The following is a 25479-nucleotide window of genomic DNA, read 5'->3' as shown; positions in this document are numbered from 1 at the left end:
TGTGAGCTTTGCTGTACAGTAGAATGCAAGAGTTTGACACCAAGTCAAATTCACATAATTAATATTGCATTTAAAAAAAAATTTCTCTTCTTTCGTTCATTGATGGACACAGCTCCTGATCTAAATAACAATTGGATTATTCTGCCCACCTACAGGAGTAGGACACTAGGCAGAAAAAGTCTGGCTACGCCTATGGGCAGTCCCAGGGCGTATACTCCCCCTCTCTCTTATAGGTACTCAGTTTTTTTTTTTTTTCTGTCTAGTCTGGAGTAAGGACCTAGATCCTTGCTGGGATTTCTGGTCCTGGCAATTTTTTCTTTTTAGATAGAATTATTTTTCCTGTGACATCTAGAATCAACTGCCGGACTGGGCGATGGGCTGAATAATCTAGACCAGTGTTTCTCAACTCCGGTCCTCAGGGCACACTAACAGGCCAGATTTTAAGTATTAACTTGGGGAGATGCAGACTAGAATACTGCAATCACTGAGCAGCAAATTATATCACCTATGATATATTTCAGGTTTCTTGCAAACCTGGCCTATTAGTGTGCCCTGAGGACTGGAGTTGAGAAACCCTGATCTAGATCCAGTGGTCACCCCAGTCTGGCCAGCGACTCGTGCGCATACCTCAGCTCCATGCTAAGTCGGCTGCGACATAGCCACACCGGACGGAGGCTGTCCTGCGAGTTAAACGCCTCGCAAAGTTGCATAAAACTGGGGGCTCACCGTTCCTCCTGGCTGACAGCCCCCCCCCCCCCCTTAAATGGCGAGGGGTTCTGTCTGGAGTGGTGCCCTGGTATGGCGAGTAGCTGTCTTCCTGTAGGGTTTTGGGGTGGACGTGGGTTCCCCTCCTTCCCATCAGGAACCCCCCTTCACCTGTCCCTGGTGATTGGGGGGGGGGGGGGGGCCTGACCAGACGCAGATAGGTGGGCCTATCCTTGAGGCCTAGGGATCCCTCTTGGGAGCCTTGTGGTGGTCTTGTGGTGCTGCCATTTTCTTGAAGCCTGTGTGCTCAATGCACGGTGGCCAAGTATGTGTAGTCCAGCGCCCATTTTGTGGTCATTTGCCATTGAAAATAGCGGCGGCCATGACAGTGGAGCCCTCTAGGGGGGGCTATTTCGGCGGTGGGAGCCCCTCCTCCTCACCTGGTGCTGACTCCTGGATCCTTTCCATTTCCTGATCGCCACTCGTACAGATTCTACTGGTGGGGTCCTCTCCCTCTCTACTTAGAATCGCTTGTTGCTCTGTGACTGGCAACTGGGGGGGGTTGTCCCTTAGCAGTGTTACACTTTATTGTGGGGCCCACCTGGTTACTCATGGAGTCTTGAAGCACATCTCCCCATCTGATCCCCTCTCTGTGGCTGCGGGGGCTTCCGGATCCCATCAATCCATCGATGCACTGACGGCGCTCCTGGAGTTCCTTGTGTCCCGGGTGGAGGTGGCTTTTGGGCGATGGGCTGGCATAACGCGCCCTCTGCCTCATCGGTCTCTTCAGATCCTGAATCTCTTGAACGCGCCCTGAATCCTCAATGAGGATGATTTCCTCCACTTCTGCAACTGCGCACGAAAAGGCGCTTGTGGACGCACTGATTGTATTTGTACTTGAGACTTTAAAGTTGGAGAGCGCAGGTGTGACGGAGGCGTAGGTTCCCTTTGGCACTCACAAGCCATCTAGAGTGGCAAAGGTGTTCCTTTCCCTTCCTATTTTGACAGAATTGTCACTGAAGAGTGGGAATGACCAAAGTGTCCCCCTGGGGTCCCTAAGCGAGTTGCTAGGCGATACCCTATGAGGAGTCCCTTCTTAAGAAGTAGACTGTTCCACCTGGTGGTGGACCCTCCAGTTTCCAGATTACACAAGGCATCCATGATTCCGGTTGAAGAGTCCCCGGCTGACAGGAAGGAGGAGGCTGTGGCCTGCAATTTGTACACTCTGGCTGGTTCGGGACTGAGGCCGATTTTCACCATTGCCCTGGTATCGTAGACTCTGACCTAGTAGGCTAAGCTTTTACGCCGTGACCTAGAGGGAGAGTAGCTCCCTCCTGTTTTTGCTGAGCTGGCGGACCAGTTGGGTTCAGGGGCTGCAGTTTATCTGTGATGCCTCTTTGGATGGGACTCCCCTAGTGGCTCGGCTCTCTTTCGGCAGTGGTCCTTTGGCGTGTCTTTTGGCTCAAATGCTGGTCTGTGGACCAGACTTCCAAAAAGGCCTTGACTGATCTTTCCTTTCAAGGAGATCGCCTGTTTAGTGCTACCCTGGGTGACATCATTAAAGGTCTCACAGGGGGGAAGAGTACCTTTCTTCCGCAGGCTACTAAGGGCAAGGACCCAAGTCGTAGACGTGGGCCCTCCTTCTCGACTCAGAAGTTGTTTCGTCCCTCAGGGTAGACTGACAAGTGATTAGAGCCCTTAGGTCTGGTCTGGTCTGGCAAGTCAAGTGCGGGCTTCTCCAGACCCGCGGACGAGGCCCCTTCAGCAGGAAGGTGCACTAGTATGGGGGGGGGGGGTCTACGCTAGTTCCTGGACCCGTGGACTCCCCTGGTACAAGAACAAGTGGGTCCACAAGGTCATTTGGTTTGGCTACAAGATTGACTTTCGTTCTTACCCTCCGGTAAGGTTCTTCCTTCTGATGTGCGACTGTCCCCGGTCTGCTTACAGGCTTTTTAGGGTGGTGCAAGACCTTTTACTTTACGGGTGATGGTTCCAACTTCCGAACGTTTTCAGGGGTGTTGCTCAAACCTGTTTACAGTCCCCAGGAAGGAAGGCAAGGTGCGCCCAATTCTGGACCTCAAGGCGCTGAACTGCTTTGTGCGGGTGCAGAAGTTCAGAATGGAGTTTATTTGCACGGTGGTAGCTTCCCTGAATCAGGGGGATTTTCTTGCCTACATTGACATTAAGGACGCTTACCTTCACATTCCAATATGTGTCGGTCTCCAGCACTTCCTCCGCTCTGTCATGGGAGAGGCGCATTATCAGTTTGTGGTGTTACCCTTTGGTCTCACCTCTGCTCCTCGGGTCTTCACAAAAGTGTTTGGCCCCTGGTGCCAGCATTGTTATGCCAATGGAGGATCGTGGTACTGGGCTACTTGGATGACGTCCGTCTGCGAGCGGAGTCTCCTCCTTCTCTGGTGGAAAACCTGGAAATCCCTATTCGAGCTTGAGGGAGTTTGCCTGCTTTCTGAATTTTCGGAAGTCTTCTCTGGTTCCGTCCACAAGCTCGGCTATCTGGGTCTGACTCTGAACTCTACCTTAGCCAGAGTGCTTCTTCCTCTAGACAAACTCCAGAAACTACAGGCTGCAATTTGTCTCCTGCTGTTCAGCAGATGGTCATCTCTCTGTGCTTGCATGCAGGTGCTGGGCCTGATGGTGTCTACCTTTTTGAGGCGGGTTCTGTTTGCACAGTTCCATAAGAGGTCCCTGCAAGGGAGTTTCTGGCCAAATGGGACAAGAATCCTTAGTCTTCGGACAAGAGTCCCTGATATGGTGGCTTCGTTCTTTGGTGCTTCGTCTGGGCAAATCCTTCCTCCCCTTGTATTGGACAGTGGTCACCATTAATGCCAGTCTGTCTGGTTGGGAAGGCGTCCTCGGCAAATATTCTGCTCAGGGGATCTGAAAACTGGAAGAGTACAGCCTACTGATCAATGTCTTGGAACTCTGAGTGATCAGACTGTGCCTGGAACATTGGATGGAATGTCTTCAGGGATGTCCAGTGCGAATTCAGGGATGTCTAGTGTGAATTCAATCGGACACGGCCGTGGCTTATGTCCATCACTGGGGGGGGGGGCATAAGAAGTGTTCTTCCGGCTCTGGAGGTAGCTGGCATTCTAAGGTGGGCAGAACGGTTTGTTCCAGCCCTCTCCGTTGTACACATTCCCCGGGGTGGAAAACTGGTAGGTGGATTACCTTAGTTGGCAGGCATTGGACCAAGGCGAGTGGTCCCTTTTTATCCAGAGGTGTTTCATCAGTTGTATCTCTGATGGGGCATCCCCGTGGGGGATCTGTTGGCTTCCTGGCTCAGCAGAAAGGTGCAGAGGTTTGTGGCTCGGTCACGGGATCCTCTGGCGGACGCCACAGATACGATGGTGGCCTTGTGGGGGTCAGTATCGTGTGAATTTCGCCTTCCTTCCTCTCAAGCTTCTGCCAAGACTTCTGCGCAGGATTAAGGCAGAAGGGATTCTGGTCATCTTGGTGGCCCTGGACTGGCCTTGCCGGGCTTGGTGCGGCTGGTCGCTGATGTTCCTTGGAAGCTTCCTCTCAGGGAGGATCCGCTGTCCCAAGGACATTCTGCTTTACAGTCGTGAGTCGGTGTTTCCAATGTTGTTAAAAGCTAGGAAACCTACTTCTAGGAAGATCTACCACGTGGAACACGTACATTGCGTGGTGTGAGTCTTGGGATTCATCCTCGCTCTAGTTTGGTGGCTCAGATCCTTGACCTTCCAAGAGGGGGTTGAGCAGAAACTGTCTTTGAGTACTATCAAGGGTCAGGTGGCGGTCTTATTTCAATGGCCCTTGGCCACATACTCCCTGGTGCATACTTTTTCTTCTGGGAGTTAGGCATTTGACACCTCCAGTGCGGTCTTTTTCACCAGCTTGGGACTTCGATTTGGTGCTCTGTTGCCACCTTGGGTCCTCGATTTGGTGCTCTGTCCTCCCAGAAGCCTCTTTTTGAGACTCGTTGGGAGATTCCCCTGCTTATGCTGTCCCAGAAGGTGGCCTTTTTGGTGGCTTTCACAGGTTGAACTGGATGGACTGTTGTCTTTATTCAAATTCAACTACTATTCAAATTCAACTACTATGTAACCTCTGCGTGCCGGGTCGGAGACCGGAGGGAGAAGATTTTTTTACTAAAAGACTTCTCAAAACAATCTCGTCATGAATTACACTACACTGGCAGTTTTGGGGTGAATGGGTACCCCATACCTATTCACATGGGGGGCGGGATCTAAGGGGCCTCCTTGTTACAAGGGGTGTCCAGATTCTGGTAAGCCCCCCAGACCCCCACAACCACCGCCCAGGGTTGTCAGGAAGAGGCCCTTGTCATCCTCAACATGGGGACAAGGTGCTTTTGGGGGCGGGGGGGGGATGCAGAGCCCCCACTGCCCCAAAGCATCCACCCCCCATTTTGAAGGCATGTCCCTGGTATGGTCCAGGAGGGGGTGGGCTGCTCACTCTTCCCCTTCCTGACCTGCTGGGCTGCATGCTCTGATAAGGGCCTGGCATGGATTTTTTGGGGGGGGGGGGGGACTCCACGCTGTGTGTTTTTTTGTTTGTTTTTTTTTTTTGTTTTTTTTTTTTTTTGCATCAGGTTCGCCTCAAAATCCATCCAAGACCCAAAGAACCTGGTATGGAACCTTGGGGAGGGGCGTCCCCTGTCGGATCATCAAGATGCCACTTGGATGCAACTTCTATTCAAGTCAATAGGCTCCCATAGGGAAGCTTTGATTTTGACATGAAGAAAACAAAAAAAAAAAAGACGCAGCCTAACACTAAGTGGCGCTAAGCAACATTTAGCAGCGTCTACGTTTTTACAGCTGTAACCCTGGTCCTCCAGAACATGCTGGCCCTGGGGTTTTATTTTTATTTTTTTTTTGCAGCTTGATAACGCCTATGCCACTTACAGCTTTAAAACTTCTGTGTGTGCATGAGGCCATAAAATAACACGGAGGGTTGTTTTTTAAGCTATACAAAACAAAACGTCGGACGCTCCTAAAAGCAACTGCAAAAACGTCCTGTGTGCATAAGGCCTAAAATTAACTACTACTTGCTACTCATGTAATTTATACCATAGGAAGTCATGTGTTCTATTTAGCAAACAGTTGCTGCTCTGATGATTAATGCTAGCAGTATTACTTGCATGACTGATCTATTTAAAGAGAAACTGTGTAGCACTACTGTTCGTTTTATTGAAATGTTTGCTACATCATTGTTTACTGCTAGCATCACTATGAAATGTAAGTTTTTAACATTTGTGTAGCAGAGTAACCTAAAGAGACCTACACGTTCAAAATACACACGCATGTATACATACATGCACAGACCGAGGCTAAAAATATGCCCAGCATAAAATTCTTGGCATTTCCCACGCATGAGGAGCTCCAGGCGCTATGTACAGCCTACCATACAAGTGGATCTCTGTACATGGCTGTATTTTTGTAAACGCTGTTGCTTCTGTGTATTGGCATTGATCCATGCATGCAACGCATTTCCTGAATGTGAAAAATCAGTGCTTAGGTAATGTATATGCAATGTGATGAACACTCGCGCCAAAGAAATGGGTGTATGAAAAATGAACTTCTGCTGTAGACAACCCACAGTGGTATAAGATGCAACATATGTAATATAGAAATATTACCAACAGCGCATGTCTCAAGAAAAGAAAGCGAAAAATGGGGATGAGGATAATTTGCCTGTTATCCTAGCCAATGGAAGGATGTAGTTTAAAAACGTGAAAGGCTGCAATATGCATATACTGTATCAAATTCCAATCACATGTATCATATATAGTGCATATAGAGATAAATAAATGCATATTAATGCATTACATATAAAACAACACATTCAGTGCTCATTTGACCCTGCATCAATATCTTATGCCAAACAAATGTATAGAAAAAAAAATCTGTGTAAGTGGATAGATAGATAGATATATCATAAAAGGAGGGTAATAGTACTATGTGTCCAATATAAAAAAAAAAAAAAAAAAAAAAGTCCAAAGAAATCCAAAGTGATTGTGCTGTAATTGCGTCTGGTTGAAACACCAAAAAACTCCTCAATGTCATGGAATGGTGGGTAGATCTTCCAATGTGTGCAATGGTGGTGTCACCCTCCGTGCACGTGAAGTATGGTGTAAAAATTCAAACTCACCGGAAGGTGTTGACCCCCAATACCATACGGTAAGTGAGTCACTAAAGCTTGGTGTAAATATCCAGCAGGGGTCCCCTTCCGCCTGCGCCCGGGTGGTCCTGGATGTTCCTAGCAGTGAATGGGTTGGGGTAAAAAAAATCTCACTCCTCATGGTGTAGCAATTTAAAATTGAATGGAAGTTTATTTAAAATGGCAAAAAAGGTAAAATCGTTTGTGTGTGTGTGTGTATATATGTGTATATATAATATACTCTTTGTTTATCTATCTCTATTTCTCAGAGAGTAGATGCAGGAACTCCCCTCTTCTGAGTCACCCCTTGACTCTGCCCCTGCCCACCCCCAAGCACATCCCAGTACCGCCCCTTTTAGAGAACACAGAACCAAGTATCATTCTGTGGTGCTAGTACTTTGTATTGAACTTGTTAATTATAACAAGAAAAGCTGCAAAATAGATATCCTGCATTCAGCAACAATAGACTCCCCAGAAACAAGAGATCACCCACACAACAAAATACCACCCCAGCAACAAAAGATCCAACCAGCAACAATAGAGCTCTCTTTCAACAGTAGATCCCTCCTAACAACAACTGACTCCCAGAAATATAAGGTCCCTCCTAGCAACAACAGTTCCTCCTCCAGCAACAATAGACCCATATGCAAAAATAGATCCCCCAGCGGCCATCATGAATAGACCATCCAGCACACCCCAGTACCCCTTGGATTTAAATACTTTCAGTGTTTGAGGTATAGATAGATACAGTGCCTTGCGAAAGTATTCGGCCCCCTTGAACTTTTCAACTTTTTGCCACATTTCAGGCTTCAAACATAAAGATATAAAACTGTAATTTTTTGTGAAGAATCAACAAGTGGGACACAATCGTGAAGTGGAACGAAATTTATTGGATATTTCAAATATTTCAAACTTTTTTAACAAAAAACTGAAAAATTGGGCGTGCAGAATTATTCAGCCCCCTTAAGTTAATACTTTGTAGCGCCACCTTTTGCTGCGATTACAGCTGTAAGTCGCTTGGGGTATGTCTCTCTAAGTTTTGCACATCGAGAGACTGAAATTTTTGCCCATTTCTCCTTGCAAAACAGCTTGAGCTCAGTGAGGTTGGATGGAGAGCGTTTGTGAACAGCAGTTTTCAGTTCTTTCCACAGATTCTCGATTGGATTCAGGTCTGGACTTTGACTTGGCCATTCTAACACCTGGATATGTTTATTTGTGAACCATTCCATTGTAGATTTTGCTTTATGTTTTGGATCATTGTCTTGTTGGAAGACAAATCTCTGTCCCAGTATCAGGTCTTTTGCAGACTCTATCAGGTTTTCTTCCAGAATGGTCCTGTACTTGGCTCCATCCATCTTCCCATCAATTTTAACCATCTTCCCTGTCCCTGCTGAAGAAAAGCAGGCCCAAACCATGATGCTGCCACCACCATGTTTGACAGTGGGGATGGTGTGTTCAGGGTGATGAGCTGTGTTGCTTTTATGCCAAACATAACATTTTGCATTGTTGCCAAAAAGTTCGATTTTGGTTTCATCTGACCAGAGCACCTTCTTCCACATGTTTGGTGGGTCTCCCAGGTGGCTTGTGGCAAACTTTAAACACTTTTTATGGATATCTTTAAAAAATGGCTTTCTTCTTTCCACTCTTCCATAAAGGCCAGATTTGTGCAGTATACGACTGATTGTTGTCCTATGGACAGAGTCTCCCACCTCAGCTGTAGATCTCTGCAGTTCATCCAGAGTGATCATGGGCCTCTTGGCTGCATCTCTGATCAGTCTTCTCCTTGTATGAGCTGAAAGTTTAGAGGGACGGCCAGGTCTTCGTAGATTTGCAGTGGTCTGATACTCCCATTTCAATATTATCGCTTGCACAGTGCTCCTTGGGATGTTTAAAGCTCGGGAAATCTTTTTGTATCCAAATCCGGCTTTAAACTTCTCCAACAGTATCTCGTACCTGCCTGGTGTGTTCCTTGTTCTTCAGGATGCTCTCTGCGCTTTAAACGGACCTCTGAGACTATCACAGTGCAGGTGCATTTATACGGAGACTTGATTACACACAGGTGGATTCTATTTATCATCATTAGTCATTTAGGTCAACATTGGATCATTCAGAGATCCTCACTGAACTTCTGGAGAGAGTTTGCTGCACTGAAAGTAAAGGGGCTGAATAATTTTGCATGCCCAATTTTTCAGTTTTTTATTTGTTAAAAAAGTTTGAAATATCCAATAAATTTCGTTCCACTTCATTATTGTGTCCTACTTGTTGATTCTTCACAAAAAATTACAGTTTTATATCTTTGAAGCCTGAAATGTGGCAAAAGGTCGCAAAGTTCAAGGGGGCAGAATACTTTTGCAAGGCACTGTGTGTGTGTGTGTGTGTGTGTGTGTGTGTGTGTGTATGTATATATCTCTCTATATCCATTTACACTGATTTTTTTTTTTTTTTTCTATACATTTGTTTGGCATAAGATATTGATGCACGGTCTAATGAGCACTTAATGTGGTGTTTTATATGTACTGCATTAATATGCATTGATTTATCTCTATATGTACTTTATATCTTCTTGGGGATGCACTTTATATGATCCATGCGATTTTGGAATTTGATACAGCATATGCATATTGCAGCCTTTCACGTTTATTAACTACACTTATCCTTCCATTGGCTAGGATAACAGGCAAATTATCCTCATCCCCATTTCTCGGTTTCTTTTCTTGAGACATGCACTTTTGTTAATATTCTAGATTACATTTGTTGCATCTTAGGTAATGTAGTGTGTGCATATGCAGGTAACCACGAAAGCATTGGTGTTTTATGAGTGTGACTGCTTGCTGCCATTTTCCTGTGTTGTAGACTGGCACGTACTGCTTTCCAGGCACAGGAAAATTCTTGAACCTAACGCAGTGCCTATATTGAGAATTTTTTATTTCCTATTTTATAGGCAATCCTTTATCACAGGACATTCTCAGTCTGTACCAGGAGCCAGATGGAATTCGAAAGCTACTGAACTACATGCTTGACAATCTAGCAGGTAATTGCATAGCTTTTCTTAGAAACTTTTAGAAATCCAACAGTCAATTTTATAGAAAAACTACAGCGGCAGGGTGGCTCGGCTGCGCATAACCACCTAGTCCTGTGTGATTTATGTGCACGCGGTTTCTGCGGCGGAGCCAGACCACGGGAGGAGCGGGCTCAATCGCCACCGGCCTCTCGTGATCTTTGGCTAGAATGACAGAAGAGCCCTTTGCCTATGTAAACAAAGCAGGCGGCTCTTCTGTCAGAGAGGCAGGGAAGGATTGTGTGATTCAGCTAAGCTGAATCACTGATCTCTCTCTGCCTCTATCCAACCCATCTCCTCACACATTTTAAGCACAATAGGGAACACATTTAACCCCTTGATCACCCCCCAGTGTTAATCCCTTCCTTGCCATTTCTACAAAAACAGTGCTTATTTATTTAGCACAGATCACTGTATTGGTGTCACTGGTCCCCAAAATGTTTTAGATTTGTCTGTCGCAGTCCCGCAAAAAATCTGGTTGCTGCCATTACTAGTAAAAAAAAAAAAAAGTCAAGTCCATAAAAAGTTTGTAAACGCTATAACTTTTGCGCAAACCAATTAATAAATTATTTTTGGGGATTTTTTTTTTTTTTTACCAAAAATATGTAGCGGAATACAAATTATTCTAAACTGATAAAAAAGAAATTGATTTTTTTTTTTTTTTTTATTGGTAATGTTTTATAGCAGAAAGTAAAAAATATTGTGTGGGTTTTTTATTTTTTTGTTTATAGCGCAAAATCTAAAATCCGCAGAGGTGATCAAATACCACCAAAATAAAGCTCGGTTTGTGGGGGAAAAAAGGACATCAATTGTATTTGGGTACGGTGTTGCATGACCACACAATTGTCAGTTAAAGCAACACTGTGCCGAATCGCAAAAAATGGCCTGGTCATTAAGTGGGGTAAAACCTTCCTGAGCTGAAGTGGTTCCAAAGGTGAAACGTTACCTTAATGCATTCCACTGCATTATAGCAAAAACATTTTTTGCTATTTGCTCTGCCCTCCCCCCATCCCCCTCAAATACTGTGGCAGTGTGCTGGTCTTCCCTTCTCTCTCCCTGCTCTCACAAGCTTTGCTGAGAGCAGAGGGAGTAAATGGTCAGTGGACGAACACAGCCCAGCTTGAGATCAAGTCCGCATGTCTGAGCCTATAGCAAGTGCTTGCTTTGGTGGCAGACACAAAAGAAGAGGAGCCAAGTTTGCTGATGGGGAAACCCATAAGAGGAGGTTCGGGGCTGCTCTGTGCAATACTATTGCACAGTCAGGTTAGTAGAACACAAGTATACTGCAAATAACCTGTGGTTTAAGACTAAAGATTGTGTCCTGTACTGCACTCTAAAATCTGTTTTGACTGCTAAAGAAATAGTTTTGTTAGATGTAGAATCATGTGTCCTTGTTTGTAGTTGGAGACTGTGTCCGTGACATACAGTTCATTTTTTTTTCCTTTAGTGCAACGGCTTTGCTGATTTAGCACAATCCTATGTGTCGTGTAGTCTTTTATGGGTTTTCACTAGGCTTAGTGTGGGACATTTTATACTGATTGGCTTCTGCTGTAAAGCAAACTTTATGACAATTCTTGGCGCTAGTTTGCAGATTCTGATAGTATTCTGACTTTGAGTGTGTGTCTGGGTGTAAGTCCAGATTCATGGTATGAACGCAACTTTTTTAAAAAGTAGACTTGCAAAATATATTACTGACATTTCCTGGACTTCCTCCTATCCTTTGGATGATTTTGTGTGAGATTTTTAGATGCATCTGATGGGTATGGTAACACGATGTCATCCAAAGGAATTTCAACATATTTTATTTTTATAAATATTTCTTTTTTTAATACATAGAGTCCACTTACTCGATGTATATTGCAAATGGATTTGAAGCCTTTATATTTTAATTTTTTTTTTTTTTCTTTTAAAATGTTTGTCCAGTTCATCCTGAACAGCTTCCTCAAAGGCCGTGGATTACATTAAAAGAAAGAGACCAAATTCTCCCCTCAGGTAAAGTGATTTCTTGATTTTTCTGTTTGCATTTATAAACTTCCATTTAATGAGCAGTGGGGTACACATTTTATTTTTTTAAAGCACAATTGCCTCTTCTCAAATCCCAGAATTTTCTTTACTGCGCTAATCACTCGACCTCCAGAAGATTTGCCCCCCCCCAACTTTCGTGACCAGGCTATCTTTTGCAGTACAGCACAGAGTTCCTTTAATGCACGACACTACAATTTTTTTTCCCTGCAAATAAAGCTTTCTTTTGGTGGTATTTGATTACCGCTGCGTTTTTTATAGCGTAAAAAACAAAAAACTGACACTTGTTTTTTGTCAAAAATAAAAACCTATTCCGTTCTGCTGTAAAACACGTCCAATAAAAAAAAAATCTAATTTCTTCATAAATATAGGCAAATATGTATTCTGCTACATATTTTTGGTTAAAAAAAAATCCCAATGAGGGATTATTGATTGGTTTATGTAATCATTATAGCGTCTGCAAACTATGGGATATATTTCTGGAATTTTTTTATACTAGTAATGGCAGCGATCAGTAACTTAATAGCAGGACTGCCATATTGCGCCGGACACTTTGCCTGGAACCATTGACGTTAATACAATGATAAAAATATGCACTGTTACTGTACTAATGACACTGGTTGGGAAGGGGTTAAGATCTAGGGCGAGGTTTGCATATCTCAGTGTATTGTCAATGATCGGTGGGTGCAGGACATGGAGTGCCCGGCACCCGCAGATTTGGCTTCTGCTGTGAGTTATCACAGCAGAAGCCGCTCGTCAGTGCGCGCATGCCCCTGCAGGTGGAAGAAATTCAGAATCGCGTGTGTATGATCTGCCACACAGCTGCGGCCCTGTAGCAGTAAAACCGCTATAGGGCGGACGGCAAAGGGTTAGAAACCCCTCCAAGAAAATACAAATGAAACTGAACATGTATCTACTCAAAGCAGCAGAACGCTACTGTCCTCAGTCTGGCTGGGAAAAGAGCATCATATCACCTGCAATCCTCCCCACTTTCTCTACAGTAGAAAAAATCCAACACCTGAAAAAAGTCTTGCCACACCCCCTCTCCTTTTGAGTAATAGGGCAGCCAGCCGCTGCTAAGTCACACTAGGGAGAATGACTGGGTGTATACTGCTGGGAGGGGAGTCCAGTAATGTCAGAACTTCCCCTTCCGAGCGCTAGGTCATGTACACACCCACGGATCGGGAGATATTCTTGCTTATTATATAGATATATTATTATTATATATTATTATTATTTTAGATTATTGCTTGTCATGATCATTCTACAAACTAAGCAAATGTGAGTTTTTCTTGATATGTTGGACATGAGGTTTGCATCTTCTGAACTCCCCCCCCCTTAATGACCAGGCCATTTTTTTTGCAATTTGGCACTGCGTGACTTTAACCGGTAATTGTACAGTCATGCACTGCTGTCCCCAAACAAACACTTTTTTCTTCTCTCCCCCCCCCCCACAAATGGAGCTTTGTTTTGGTGGTATTTAATCACCTTTGTGGGTTTTCAAAATTTTCAGTCTTTTCGTTTTTAGATCGCAAAAAAAAAATTTAAATATCCAATCAACTACAATTTTTGTCATACATTTAGGCCAAAGTGTATTTAGCTACATGTCTCTGATAAACTAGGGTGTATATACTGGAATTTACGCAACTTTTTTACTTTCTGACTTCCTATCTCATTTTTTGAAGTGCTAGAATGGCAGGGCAGTACAACCCCCCCAAAATTACCCCTTTTTTTGGAAAGTAGAAACCCCAAGGAATTTCCTGAGAGGCATGTTGAGCCCATTGAATATTTACATTTTTTTTTTTTTTTGTCAGAGGTATTTGAAAAATTACAACAATTTAAAATTTAAAAATTACAAGTTTCTCTTTTGTTCATTGACGGACACAGCACCATTTCATCTTTGATCCTTGGGTATGCTGCTCTCCATTAGAGTGGGATACTAGGCAGCAAAAAGTTTGACTACGCCCATAGGGCAGTCCCAGGGGCTATACTCCCACTTCCTGCTCTAGCTCTTTTTTTTTTTTTTTTTTTCTTTCTGCCTAGTCAGAAGTAAGGACCTAGTTTCTTGTTGGGATCTCTGGTCCTGGCATTTTATTTCTTTTCCTGTGAGACCTACAATCAACTGCTGGACTGGGCGACGGACTGGATATCCTAGATCCTTATGGTCTGGTCAGCGCATGCAGGCCTCAGCCCTGCGCTAGGTCGGCCGTGACATAGTCCCACTGAACGGGGACTGGCCAGCGAGTTAAACACCTCGCAAGGACGCATAGCCCTGGTCGCGACCTGAGTCGCAGCATACATCTGGCCCGCAGCACCCCCCCAAGATCCCAAGATTGGGGGAGGTGGTGTTCCCGGAGTGTTTCCCACCCAGTTTAATGGTGTGGTAAGTCGTGTCCCCCCTCTCCCTTTGTGGTCCCTCGTGGATCCCTCCCTGGCATGGCCGAACACCCGGGTTCCCTTCCACTCCCCCCAGCCCCCTCCAACAGTCACGGTGGGTCTTTTGGCCCCAACCTACCCCCACCTACCCGGGTGAGGTAGGAATTGGCTTTGCCACTTGCTCCAGTGGGGGGGGGGTGGATGAGGTTGTTGCTGACTGGGCTGGTCCCTGGGGTTTAGTGACTGGGGCAGGGATGTCCTTTGGGCTGGGGGGGGTGGATGTTTCATCATAAGTGGATCCGTGCCTCATGTGGCCCGATCGGGCTGACAATTTAGACCGCAGCTTGACCAAGCTGTCGGACTGCCTGAGCAAGGGGCTGTGGACGGTACTACCGACGGATGCTTGCCTCACATGGCCAGACCGGGCCAAAAATTGAGGTCGTGGACTACTCGCGTCTGACAGTACTAGCTGTCCGAGCTGCTAATCAAGCTAACAGAGCTGCCGGCAGACTCTCGACTCACTCAGCCGGATCAATCCCCAAATTTAGGCCACAGCTGGCTATCCAACTGCTGTCCGAACTGTTGACCGGGCTATTCAAGCTGCTGACCGGGTTGATAGAGCTGCGGAAGGGCAACGTGGGGGGGGGGTCATATGATCTGCCTGGCTATGTCCGATTATGTCCTCTATGTAGGGCGACCCTTAGGTCTTATAGGTGGTCTTTTTGTCTTTTTAGCCGGCGTCTTTTTAGGTCTTTTTAGCCGGCGTCTCCTTGCGGGACTGTGATCGGCGACCTCCCCTGCTTATGTTCTCAGGGTGAGCTTAGCATATAGCAACTCTACCGAGTCTGCGTCCACGCACTTCGGGTGCTCGAACGGTGAGGACGAGTCCTCTTTTACTGCACATGCAAAGGCGCTGATGGATGCGCTGAATGTATCGCTGCAGTTAATTTTAAATATTAGGATGCAGCCGTTACTGCATCAGAAGTGTCGATCCCCTTGGGGCCACAGTTCCTCCAAAAGCAGTGGTGGTTTTTTCCCTTTTTCCTCCTACTGCGACACGTTAATTGCGAGTCAGTGGAGTTGTTTTAAATGCAATATGGCGGTGCCTGAGTGTTTTGATTTCGGTATCCCTTGAGGGGTCTCTGTTCAGTACATGGACAGTCCCACCTGTGGGGGACCCTCAGGTGTCCAAGTGTATAAGATCCACCATAATTCCGGTGGAGTCTCTGGTTTTTAAAAGATGATTTTACTGTGGCCGATTCAAGCCTTGGGCCAGTGTTCACCATAGATTTGGTGTCCCTAAATTTCCCAAATAGACAACGTGTTTTTTTTTTTTTTTTTTTGCGCCATGCTCTGGAACGTGGAACAGCATCCACCTGCTTTTGCGGAGCTGGCAGGCTTTTTGGTTATGGCTAATATACTGGTCTGCGGACAAGGCTGTCTAGAAGGCCTTATGCGATCTTCCTTTGTGGGGAATCGCCTGTTCCAGGGACTCTCCCTTGCGGACTCGGTTTGGTATGCCGAGAGTGGGTCTTTCCAGACCTGCAGACAAGGCCTCTTCTGCCTGAAGGGGTGCCATCATCCGTGTTTGGGGTGGGGGGGAAGACATCTTTGCTTCCTCCGGACCCGTGCACCTCCCTTATTCGGATAGGTGGGTCCCAGAGTTGATCGGCCCGGCTACAAGATAAAGTCTTCGATCTTCTCTAGTGCACATCTCTCCTTCCACCTGCGTTTATCCCCAGACCGCCTTCTTTGGGGCGGTGAAAAACTTGGTACTACAAGGGATGATTGTTCTGGTCTCAGAATCAGAATGTTTGTTTCATGCCATTTATTCAAACATGTTTGCATGGCCTAGGAAGGAAAGTGCGGTACGTCCAATTTGGGATCTCAAGTTCTGAACCGTTTTGTGCGGGTACAGATGTTTCGAATGGAGTCCATTTGTACGGTAATGGCATTCCTACTTCAGGTGGATCTTCTGGCCTCTATCGCTTACCGTCATATTTGGTTTTTAGATCAGTCATCCGTGCTTCCGTCGCTTGCCGTGAGCAAGGAGCATTGTCGAGAGGTCTCGCCTCAGCCTTTCAGGCTTTAACGAGTGTTGTCGTTGTCAGCTGGGGATTGTGGTACTAGAATACCTGGGTGATAGTCTTCGACGAGCAAAGTCTCCGACGGATAACCGGGAGATTACTGTTCGGACTCTAGGAGTTTGGTTGGAAATTTAATTGCCAGTTTTTGGCTTTGGTTCCGTCCACCTAGTTGGACTATCTGGGTCTGTTCTGGACTCTGCCTCAGCCAGGGTGTTCCTCCCTTGGGACGAGTTCCAAAATCTGTCCACACGAGACTTCTGCAAGAGAGTTCCTTGCTATGTGAAGCGAGGATCAACAGTCTCTAGACTAGGGATAGACCGATATGGTTTTTTTTCAGGGCCGATACCGATATTTTGGTCACAACAGATCAGTATCAGCCAATATGGGCCGATATTTTGTACATTTAAAGTTTTGAAAAATTAAGACTATTTTTGACACAAATTTGGTACTGAACATGTTAGTTTTTGTTTAATGCTTTAATGGCTGGCTGGCACCCGGTCTGGGGGGCTGGCTGGTACAGGGCCTGTGGGTGGCTGGCTAGCTGGTACAGGGCTTGTGGGTGGCTGGTTGGCACCGGGCTGCTGTGGGTGGTTGTATGGCTGTGATACACTCCCGCGAGACTAGTCCCGACTCCAGACGAGGCTGTCCAAGACAAGGGAGGCGGCCCAAGAAGGCAAAATGACATCGCAAAAATATCGGCCAGTTCCGGGGCTGATACTGATATATCGGGGAAAGTACATATTGGTCTATCCCTACTCTAGACAATCTGATCCTGTTGAGCCAGGTACGGGAAGGTCCCTGCTTCGGTGACTCTGCTTTCCGGCGCTTCAACAGGGTGAATCCCCCCCCTTTCCCTGTACTGGATGGTGGTCACCATGGATGCCAGCCTGTCCGGGTGGGGTGGCGTGTTTTGACATGGATTGTGTTCAGTGGGTCTGGCCTTTTGGAAGCATCCAGAATTCTGATCGATTTATACTGGACATCTCCTCCTGAGATGTTTTATCAGTGGTGTCTCTAGGGAACTCCTGAGTTGGTCCTGTTGGCCAATTTCCACAGCAAGGTGTTTGGATTTGTGGCACAGTCTTGGAATCCTCTGGTCAATGCCACAGACGCACTGGTGGCTCCTTTGGGGCTGGTGTCGTCTGAAATCCAGCTTTCCTTTTCTGGAACGTCTGCCAAGCGTAGGCTCCAGGCAGAAGGGATTGAGCAGCACCTGGCTTAGGGTACGATCAAGGGCCAAGTTCGATCATTGGCGGTTTGCTTTCTTCCTCCTTTGGCAATGCTTTCTGTGGTCTGCACCTTTGTTCAGGGGGTTCGCCACTTGGCTCCCCCAGAACGGTCTCCGTTGCCCTAGTGGGATCTCAACTTGGTTCTGTTGGTTCTTCAGTTACCACTGTTGGAACATATATATTTGCAAGATTCCTCTGCTTAGCCAGAAGGTGGCCTTTTCTTCTGCACTGAGGATGTCGGAGCTGGCAGTTCACCTTACTTGGTGGTTCATAGAGATATAGTGCTTCTTACCTGCGTTTTCTTTCCTAAGGTTGTCTCTGGTTTGCATTTAAATAAAAGCATTGTGTTGCTTTCCTTGTGTTTTATAAGCCTATGCACCCTGGAGAGATTGCCTTACAATCTTAGTATGTGGTTCGGGCAATCGGGGTGTACCTGACTGCCCTGAGTCGTTCCAAAAAAATCAGATCTCCTGTTTGTCCTGACAGATGGTTTCCGTAAGGGGCTGGCCGTGTCTGCTGTGACCTTTTTCCAATGAATTAGGCAGACGGTTTGCAGGCCTCTTGTAATTTTCCTGTTAGGAAGCGTTCTACGATGGCACTTAATGCCTCTTGTGCCTTTCCATCATCTGGCGTCAGTGGTGCAGGTTTGCAGGTGGCCACCTGGTCGTCCGTGCACACTTTCCCCAAATTTTTCTAGGGTAGATATGTTGTCATCTGTTTATGCCGCCTTTGGCCGCAAAGTTTTGCAGGCCGTGTTTGGAGAGGATTAGTCCTCTTTTGTGTTTGACCATTTTTGCCAGGTGAGCCAAAGTTGTTTTCTGGTTGAGCTCCTGTTTTACCTGGTTGGCTATGTTTTTAGCCTTTGGGAAGTATATTTATTGCTGTGTTCTTCCCACCCCTCATGTTGACACTGCTTTGGGATGTCCCAAGGGTCAAGGAAGATGTCTGTCATTGAACGAAAGTGAAAACTGGATTTTTGTCTTATTGTAAAATCCTTTTCACTGATGTTCGTTGACGGACACAGCACCTGCCTCTCTAAGTTGGGGGGTTCTTCTGACACTGCTTGTTACAAAACTAGCTAGAGCAGGAAGTGGGAGTATACCCCCTGCGACTGTCCCATGGGCGTAGGCCAACTTTTTCCCCTCCTAGTGTCGTCCTCCTATGGAAAGCAGCATAACCCAGGGGTCAAAGAACATAATGAGCTGTGCTGTCAATGAACATCAGAGAGAGGATTTTACAGTAAGGAAAAAAAAAATATTTTTTTTAACACAATGTTGTTAAATGATATATTGCTCACACATGCCATTGGTATATGTGAAAAGACAACCCAAAATACATTCTGCTGCTTCTCCCGAGTATGGGCATAACCAATGTGTGAGACTTTTTGGCAGTTTATTCACGCACAGGACCCGAAATCCAATCGCTGTCTTCAGGCTTTCTAAGGGTGTAAATTGTTAATTTCACTCCTCCCTACCTATCAGTTTCCGAGGCTGTGAAATGCCAAGATAGTACAAACTTCTCCCCCCGAGTTACCCCTTTTTGGAAAGTAGATACCCTAAGCTATTTGCCGAGAGGCATTTGAGTATTTTGCAGGTCTCGCTTTGCCGCAAAGTTTTGAAATAAGGAAAAAAAATAAATATATTTCTCCTTTTTTCTTCATTTTCCAAAACAAATGAGAGCTGCAAAATACTCACCATGTCTCTTAGCAAATACCTTGGGGTGTCTACTTTCCAAAAAGGGGTCATTTGGGGGGGGGGGGGGGGGGTTATGCTATCTTGGCATTTCATGGCCTCCAAAACTGATGGGTAGGAGTGAAATCAATTTACGCCCTTAGAAAGCCTGTAGGCGGTCATTGGTTTTCGGGGTCCTGTACACAGCTAGGCTCTCAAAGTCTCACATGTGGTATCCCTGTACTCAAGTAGCGGGAATGTATTTTGGGGCGTCATTCCGCATATACCCATGGCATGTGTGAGCAATATATCATTTAGTGACCGCTTTGCGTAAAAAAAAAAAAAAAAAAAAAAAAAAAAAAAGGGTTTTTCCCAAACTTGTGGCAAAATATAAAATATTCCATGGACTCAGCAAAGCGCTTGGGGTGTCTACTTTCCAAAAAGGGGTCATTTGGGGGTTGTTTGAACTGTCCTGGCATTTTATGCCTAAGCTTATGTCACACATCACCCACTCTTCTAACCACTTGAAGACCAAGCCTTTTCGGACACTTTTTGTTTACATGAAAAAAAATTTTTTTAACTAGAAAATTGCTTTGAAACCCAAACATTATATATATTTTTAAAGCAGAGGCCCTACAGAACAAAATAATGGGTGTTGTGTTTTTTTTTTTTTTTTTTTTTCACACAGTATTTGCGCGAGATTTTCCAAACGCAATTTTTTTTTCTCTATCGCTCATTGACAGACGTAGTCTTCTTGATTCTCAAGAGCTGGGTTATGTTGTCTCCGCAGGAGTAGGACTAGGCAGAATGACAAAACGTTCTGGCTCCACCCTAGGGGGCAGTCCCTGAGGGTATATCCTCCCTCTCTCTGCTACAGGGAATCAGTTTTTTTCTGTCTAGTCAGGAGTAAGGACCTAAGTTCCTTGCTGGGATCTTTTGGTCCTGGCAAGACTTTTTTTCTTTAAGAAAAAGACATTTTTTAGGTAGTTTTCTCCAGTGTTTTTTTTTTTTTTTTTTCCTGTGAGATCTTCAAGCAAAAATGCCGGACTGGGCGACACTTGTGGTCACCCCAGCTGGCCTACGAGCGCGTGCAGACCAGGCATTGCGCTTGGTCGGCCGCGACATATTCAAGTAAGTATGCGGGGCCGGGCGACTGGCTGGATGTGAGATCCAGTGGTCACCCCGGTTTCTGCCTAAAAGCGCGTGCAGACCAGTGCGCTGAGTCGGCCGCGACGGAGTCCCAGTAAAGGGACTGACTTTGCGAGTTAAAAGCTCGCTTGGACGCCAGGACCAGAGAGTCGAGGCGTCCACAAACCCCCACCTCGGTGGAGAGGGTATTATGAAGAGAGGGTGCCTGTCGGTTCGGTATGGTGAGTAAAACGTTCCCTTTTTTCCTCATTTATGAGGCAGTATATATTATGGGCCCCTCCATATATGGTCAGTATATATCTGATACTTACAAGTCCCCCTTGTAATACAGCATGTGTTTGTGGGAAGTGGACTTGGTTCAAGAGCTAACACTCTACCCAGCAGACTGTAACATTACAGCAAACATAGGAGGTATAATCCTACCTTATGTGCAGTGTATCTCTGTAGATCCATATGTCCCCTCAGCAGAGTGCAGGTGGATGTGCTGGGAAGACGATATCGGCGGTCCGCCGCCATTTTGCCGTAGACCGAATGCATGTTTCTCTTACGTCCTCCGACAGTCGCCGCCTCTTCATATTCGTCACATATGGGGTATTAGACTTTGCTCCGAAGGAGTAGCTAGGCAACAGAATATGTTAACAATAAAGCTTTAACATATCCCACCCTCAAGGGGTGGTCCCCTCAGTCAATACCCTCCTACTTCCTGCAACCATATCTCAGTTTTAATGTCTAGCTTGTCAGGAGTGGCTGGCTCTCTCTGTGCTGGGACTTTTTGTCCCAGACTCTTTCTTCTTTTTGATATTTTGTTTGAGTTTTCTCTCTACCTTTACTTAGCTGTTATTTTTGTCAGCATTAGTTAGTTCTTCGGACGAAGAGGATCATGCGGACTGGGTCTCGGGCTGATCCCCCTGGTCGCAGGTCGTGGGTCAGTGGCTTCCCAGTCTGCCATCGAGCGTTCAGCCAGGTAACGCTCCTGGCACGGTGAACGACCCATCCCTGTTCGGTGCAGGGATGATTGGTGAGGTGGCTACCTCGCCGGACGCTGTGCGGTTTCTGAACCGCCATTGTGTGCGTCTTGAATTGCGACTCTCCCTGCCTCATGTGCAGCGGCTTGTTCGCCTGTGCGGGTTCCCCACGCCATGTGAGGTAAGTGTATCTATGTGGGGACCTGTCTGTCTGGGGGGGGTCTCAGTCTGGGACTGTGTAACCTGCCTTTAATCACACTGCTTGTCTCCCTATATCTCGGCTGCATGCTGTGGGCTGCAAGGGGGGGGGGAGCTGTATGACACTGAGTATGTCAGGCTGGGCAGTGTGAGGAGCTGTGTGCTGTGGGGCATGTTTTTAATGGCATGTTGGGGCATATACAGCGATCGCTGCGGCGATCTAACATGTATCCATATAATGGGATAATATTGTGTGTGATTTTATGCACTGTGGAGCGGCGATTTCGGCGCCAAACGGCGCCATTTTACCGGCGCCCGCTCCGGCCGCATGGTTTACATGCACGGCGGCCATTTTCTTGTAGCCTCCATAGGCTTACATAGAGCGCCCTGGCAGCATCACTTCCTCTCTCCTGGAAGCACCGATCGAGGCAGCAGCAGCAGCGGAGTCTCCTCAGGTTTTATCCTTCTATTCCTGTGTTCCATTGCCTGTATTCAGTCTGTATATTCCCTGTGGGGGTCTCATTGTGCCTGAGTGTGGTGCGGTGGGCTGCGCTTGCCGCGCTTGCTGTAAGGGGGCAGTTAACCCTTGGTTGTCTGGCATACAGGGGCAATGGATTCTCAGGAGGGCAAGTTTCCCACAGTATTGGTGGAAAGCCAGGGGACCGCTGTTTCCCCCCCAGGGGGGGATTTGGCCACGATTGTGGCTGGCCTTGCTGCACAGGTGCAAATGCTGGTGGCTGCTCAATCTACTAAACGGCCCAGAGTTGCTCTGTCCTCTGATTCTGAGGGTGAAGGTGATGGGGCTGTTCTGGCGGGGACCCCCCTATCGGGGTCCCGCTCCTCTCTTGATCTAGTGGGGTCTGAGGTAGAGGCTGAAGTTGAGGGGGTTGATAATTCTCCCCCTGGCTCGCCTGAAGAGCTTGCAATCATGGATGAGTTGATTGCTTCCATTAAGCAGACGCTACGTTTGCAGGACGAGGTGTGTCCCCCAGCTGCCTTGGCGGCTTATGGGACGCAGAGAAAACGCAGGACGCCGCAGGTTTTTCCCTGCAATGCTGATTTTCAGCGCGCTGTTAAGGACCAATGGCGCGATTTGCGCAAGCCTTTTGCGGTACCAAGTAAATTTAAGCTGCGTTATCCTTTCTCGCCTGCCACTGATGAACGGTGGTGTGTGCCTCCGCCAGTGGATCATGCTATTGCGGTTTTGAACAAAGCCACTGCGATCCCTGCAGAGGGATCCCCTGTTTTCCGTGATGCCACGGATAGGAGACTGGAGTCTCTTGCCCGTCATACTTATTCTGTTACGGGTTCTATGCTTAAGGCTCTGTTTGCTTCTCTCATGGCGGCCCAGGCGATCGCAAGTTGGACGCAGATGCTTAGGCGCGTCCTAGTGGCCGATTCGGCCTCGGCGGCGACCCTGGATATGGTGGATCAGATCCACCAGGGTGTCATGTATCTGTGTGATGCGGACCTGGACCTGATTCCGTTGGCCGCGCGTGTGCACAGCGTGGCGGTGTTGTCTCGCCGCCTGGTTTGGTTGAAATGTTGGTCGGTGGACCAATCTTCACGTAAAACCTTAGCCAATCTGCCTTATGATGGGTCTCGCCTTTTTGGGGAGTCCCTGGATGTGTTGATTAAGGGGATTACCGGGGGTAAGAGCACTCTCTTGCCCCATTTCCCCAAGGCTAAGGGGGCTTCTGGGAAGAAGCATGCTCATTTTCGGCCCCCTCAGGGGTCCTTTCGTGCCTTTCGGCCGCACTACAAGGGCAAACCGTTCAAGGGCCAGGGCTCTCAGAAGAAACCCTGGTCTGGGAAACAGAAGTCCGGCCAATCCGGACCTGCGGCCCATAACAGTTCGGCCTGAAGGGGCGCCCTCACCCAGTTTTGGGGTGGGGGGACGCTTGCTCGGTTTTCTTCAGCCCTGGTTGGCCCGTGTGCGGGACAGATGGGTTCTGGAAATCGTTCGATCTGGTTACAAGATCGAGTTTCTCTCTCGGCCAGAGAGCAGATTTTTTCCCTCAAATCTACAACTGTCTCCAGAGCGCCTGCGGGATCTGCACCTGGCGGTGCGGGACCTGAGGGCTCAGGGAGTGGTGGTTCCGGTGCCTCATCGGGACAGATTTCGGGGGTTTTATTCCAATCTGTTCACCGTGCCCAGAAAGGAGGGCAAGGTTCGTCCTATTCTGGACTTGAAAGCTCTGAACCGCTCTGTGCGGGTTCGCAAGTTCCGCATGGAATCCCTGCGCTCGGTGGTGGCTGCCCTGGTTCCGGGGGAATTCATGGCCTCCATCGATTTGAAGGATGCGTATCTTCACATCCCCATATTCGAGGGTCATCAGAGATACCTTCGATTTGCCATTGCGGAGGATCACTACCAGTTCGTGGCGTTGCCCTTTGGGCTCGCCTCGGCTCCGCGGGTCTTCACCAAGGTGCTTGCACCGGTTCTGGCATTATTGAGAGCCCAGGGCATTTCTGTCCTGGGGTATCTGGACGACATTCTGATTCGGTCTGCGACCAGTCAGGGTCTGGAGAAGGACCTGTCTGTCACGATGCAAACTCTGCAGGAGTTCGGTTGGACGATAAATGTTCCAAAGTCGACACTGAGTCCGTCGGTTCGTCTTCCCTATCTGGGAATGATACTGGACTCGGTGCAGGCGAAGGTCTTCCTGCCGGAAGACAAACTCAGGACTCTTCAGGAGGAAGTCAGGTCCCTCAGGGACGTTCCAAACTCGTCTCTGCGGACGTGTATGAGATGTCTGGGATTGATGGTCTCGGCTTTCGAGGCGATTCCTTTCGCGCAGTTTCACACGCGGGGTCTCCAGGCGGAGATCTTGTCCAAGTGGGACGGGCGACCTCAATCTCTGGATCTTCAGATCTCGTTGAGTCATCGCACCAGGGAAAACCTTCTGTGGTGGCTCCAGTCCCCGTTGGTGTCCGGGGGCAAGTCGTTTCGTCCGATCTCATGGACGATAATCACCACGGATGCCAGCCTGTCGGGCTGGGGTGGTGTTCTGGGCGTTCTGTCCGCCCAGGGGACCTGGTCGGAAGGGGAGTCTTCCCTCCCGATCAACATTCTGGAATTGCGTGCGATAAGGCTCTGTCTTCATCGCTGGACGGACCGGCTGCAGGGCTGCCCGGTTCGGGTGCAGACGGACAATGCCACGGCGGTGGCCTACATCAACCACCAAGGGGGCACCAGGAGTGCCCGAGCGGCTCGAGAAGTGGCCGACATTCTGTCTTGGGCCGAGACTCATGTCCCGGCGATAACGGCGGTTCACATTCCGGGAGTGGAGAACTGGCAGGCGGACTATCTGAGTCGCCAGACCCTGGATCAGGGGGAATGGTCTCTCCACCCGGCTGTCTTCCAGATGTTGTGCGCGAAGTGGGGTCTTCCAGATGTGGACCTGTTCGCGTCTCGCCTCAACTACAAGGTGAAGAGGTTCGTGGCAAGGACGCGCGACCCTCGGGCAGACGCGTCGGACGCGTTAGTGGCCCCGTGGCATCAGTACAGGCTGATGTACGCGTTTCCACCGATTCAGTTGCTGTCCCGGTTCCTTCGCAGGTTACACTCGGAACGCAGCACGGTGATTCTTGTGGCACCGGACTGGCCTCGCCGGTCCTGGTACGCAGACCTCGTGAATCTGGCGGTCGACGCCCCCTGGCGTCTGCCTCTTCGGGACGATCTACTGTCTCAAGGACCGATTTACCATCCTGCTTTACAGTCGCTGGCTTTGACGGCCTGGCTGTTGAGACCGAGGTCCTGAAGGAGAAGGGTCTCTCTCCAGAGGTTGTTCATACCTTGATCAACGCGAGGAAGTCTTCCTCGGGAAAGGTTTATTACCGTACTTGGAAGGCCTA

General features: G+C 47.7%; 1 protein-coding gene across 1 annotated transcript in view; it reads left to right on the top strand.

The window, feature by feature from the left end:
* Positions 1–25479, top strand: part of CNOT6L (CCR4-NOT transcription complex subunit 6 like) — a 153415-nt gene that overhangs the window by 54997 nt on the left and 72939 nt on the right. Inside the window, exons 7-8 of the mRNA XM_082275492.1 lie at positions 9809–9898; positions 11849–11917. Coding sequence (XP_082131618.1) covers positions 9809–9898; positions 11849–11917 — 159 coding nt within the window. The remainder of the gene's footprint in view (positions 1–9808; positions 9899–11848; positions 11918–25479) is intronic.

Source organism: Pelophylax lessonae (assembly GCF_965119305.1).
Source record: "Pelophylax lessonae genome assembly, chromosome: 1".
Taxonomy (NCBI): domain Eukaryota; kingdom Metazoa; phylum Chordata; class Amphibia; order Anura; family Ranidae; genus Pelophylax; species Pelophylax lessonae.
Note: the sequence above shows the minus strand (reverse complement) of the source record. Positions and strands in the feature narration are given on the sequence as shown.